Genomic DNA, 3,227 nt, shown 5'->3' with positions numbered 1-3,227 from the left:
TTTGCACACCATTTTTTTATTGCTTTCAAATATTCTACAAGTTATTTAATATGTTAAATTATACATTGTTTCCGAAGACTGTTTGCGGCTAGGATGGCTGTTTGCGGCTAGGGCTAGGGGTTTGCGGCATATTTAATGAGCTATAAAACATATATAAAAAAAATTCATTTTCAAAAAAAAAATGTTTCGATTCGGGCAACTTCGCGCAAACCAGGTGACAGTATTATCTTTTGTCTATAAAAAAAATTCCATCTGGAGATCTCTGAAGTATCCTCAGAAAAAAAGAGGTATGATGTCTTCGGCAAGTTGCAGAACACATTAATATAAGCAACTTGGTTAAATACAGTCCCAAATAACATTTTTGCTGTACAATAGTTTATTAAACTATTGTACAGGTAATTCCCGTAGAATAAGTGCTTGATAAACTATTACACAACAAAAATGTTACTTGGAGTAGCTTTCCCATTTTTCAATTGGATTTTTCTGAGATTCTTTCGGAGATTTCCTGATGGGAATAATTTTCTTTTTGTAGAAATAAGCTATGTTGCTTGGATTACATATTTTCATTAATTATTTCGGATAGTTACTTGATCGGGATAACACTGTTTTTGAACTACGCTAAATTAAAATCCACCGAGTTACAACTTTCAATGCAAGTGTTTCAGTAGAGAGACGTGCAGGGTCAGGTTATTTTGGCTTACATTTTGTAGTATTTTTGTTGTACTTTCAGATGGATAATGAATGGCTTGCAAATTTTTGCATGTTTGGGAGTTATTGCTATTGAAAGCTGTATGATTTTCAAGAGAAATTTTGAATTTTCTTCTCAAATATTGATGATAGCAATTTACTATATTCTAGAAAAGAATGAAATTGACTGTTTGAAAATCATTTTCAAACGTGTCAAATGTGTAAAAACACTGTGGAAAAAATTGTGTTCAAAAAGATGATTATCGTGGAATTTGCACAAAAGTTGTTTATTATCTCTACAACTATAATAGCTAGAAAGTTTCTTTCGTTGGTAAAGTGCTTTATAATTATCTTCTCAAAAGTTTTGTAGAACATTGTTTCGCTCTATCTCTAACTGCTCAAAAAATAAATTTTCTATCTTGCTTTTAGGGAAATCAATCAAAGAATCGTTCATATCATAAGAAAGAGCACTTTACGCTGAAAAATTTATCTGAACAAAGTTAACCAGTATACGCAACCATTTTGGCGCAATTATAAAAACGAGTCTTTTGATACCTTTGGGACCACTATGCTGTGAAAAGGTAACAAATGTCCACAGAGACGTAGAAGAGAGTGCGAAATGTTAATGATTGTCGGTTACCTGGGTTTTCATGAGATAAAGTCAAAGTTGTTAGATTGAACACTTTTAAACAAAGCAAGCAAAAAAGTGTAAAACATATTTATTCAAAACTCCATCAGCAGTTGTAACATACGTCCGGATATGGAATTTCTTGCATAGCAGCAGCTAAAACATTCTGAAAATTCCATCGATCGAATGATGCAGTCAGACCTCTCCGAAAGTCAAAATTTGTATTGATCTGAAATTATAAAATGGAATTAGCATTAGAACTATGTTCTTTGGATTCATAAATTATGTAACTACATTTACTGTAATGAATGAAAATTGTTCTACATAATTTATGAAGGATTGACATAAACTACAACATTACCGCTCGTGCGATCATCTGTACGTATGCGTCATTTGGATGTCCGACAATTACAATATTATTCTGACTTCCAATACTTTCAAAGATTAGACTTCCTGACAAATGACCCGTTTCAAAAACTCGCGCCGTCTTCAGTGGCAGTCGGAACTGATCAAAGGTTACCAATAAAGTTCCAGGACCTCGATATCCTTCCAGTTCGGCATAGAAATCAATAACAACTCCTATGTTGTACCAAAATACGTCTGTGTTAACTTGCATCTCTGTGCTTAGCAAAACTTCGGATATCAGTTCTGTCTTCCATTCGATTGATCCAATTCGGGCTACGAATCCCGAATGAAATGATACATTACCCACAAGATTGATTCCCGATGCTGAAATACTTACATGAAAAATGATTTCGAAGTTATTGTTTTGCTATATTCGCATATTATTTCTAAAAAAACTTACTTGATTGGAGCTATATAATCCTCAATTGGTAGGTCATTGGATAAATATCTCATTTCAAGCATTTCCACGACCCTTTTCAATAACTTTTGGATGTACATTTTGGATTCAATGACTGTGAACAAAAATCGAACATTTTAGCACTGGTAAAATACCGTATGTTGTAGCGTACTTTTAACCGCTCCGTGGGAAGGTTCCTGTTGGAGACATAGTATGATGAAGGAAAACGCAATGTAGAATACAAACATTGTTGAAACTCTTAGCAAATAAAGTGTAGACTAAAACTCGATTGAGGGTGCTGGAAACTGATACTGCTACCTACTTGAAATGGCTTTTAATCTTTCGAGATATCGGGGTTAATATTTGGTTTGATAGAAATGTAATAAAAATTAGTCTGCTCTTGTGTTACTGTATTTGTATTGTGTCGTGACTAAAAAATCGACAAGAAAACACCATAGAAAAGAAAGAAAAACTGGCGGAAGTATATGCCAGAATGAATCGCTTTAAGATTCAACAAGCGCGCGTTATTAGACTTGTTGATTTGATATTAAAGACTACAAAGATACTGCATGCATATTAACAGCTAGATTTAAACTATGAATTACATATCGGCACAACTGTAAGAGAGTATTGCAAATAATTATCAAAAAATCTCCTAATAATCCCTTCCCAGGAAAATAATAGTCCCCTTAAAAATAAGCTGTAGATTTATTAAACTTTGAAAAAAAAAAAATGATAAAATATCTCAACTAGGGTAGACGCACCATTTGTCGCATTTTTCGATTCAATTAGATTGAAGATCAAAAGTTGCGCTAATGGTCCTTTAATCGACTTCGGTGTTTCTTTAATTGTATTATTTCGTATACGTTATTAGGTTGTTAGGTGAAACAACGAACTACCGAAACTATAGAAATGAGCGTCTTCCAGTTACACCTATAGAAGTGTCAGATTTTAGAAAATCGGTATATTAACAAATAATGCTATAATTGTAAATGGTGTAGTCTAACTAGCAATACTCCCAAGAACTTGTGTTATATAATGAACGAAATTGTTTTATTTAAAATGCTACGGTAATGAAAATATGCATTAATAATGAATAACTATCTGTGC

General features: G+C 33.0%; 1 protein-coding gene across 1 annotated transcript; it reads right to left on the bottom strand.

Annotated features, from left to right (window-relative positions):
* Positions 1 to 1,421: 1,421 nt before the first annotated feature.
* On the bottom strand, positions 1,422 to 2,365 carry LOC128739777 (uncharacterized). The gene is made up of 4 exons (XM_053835280.1): positions 2,290 to 2,365; positions 2,121 to 2,232; positions 1,677 to 2,052; positions 1,422 to 1,544 (listed from the first exon to the last, which is right to left on the bottom strand). Exons 1-4 carry the CDS (start codon positions 2,363 to 2,365, stop codon positions 1,422 to 1,424), a joined length of 687 nt encoding a protein of 228 aa, XP_053691255.1.
* Between the last annotated feature and the right edge of the window lie 862 nt (positions 2,366 to 3,227).

This window comes from Sabethes cyaneus, chromosome 3 (assembly GCF_943734655.1).
Source record: "Sabethes cyaneus chromosome 3, idSabCyanKW18_F2, whole genome shotgun sequence".
NCBI classification, from domain to species: Eukaryota; Metazoa; Arthropoda; class Insecta; order Diptera; family Culicidae; genus Sabethes; species Sabethes cyaneus.
Note: the sequence above shows the minus strand (reverse complement) of the source record. Positions and strands in the feature narration are given on the sequence as shown.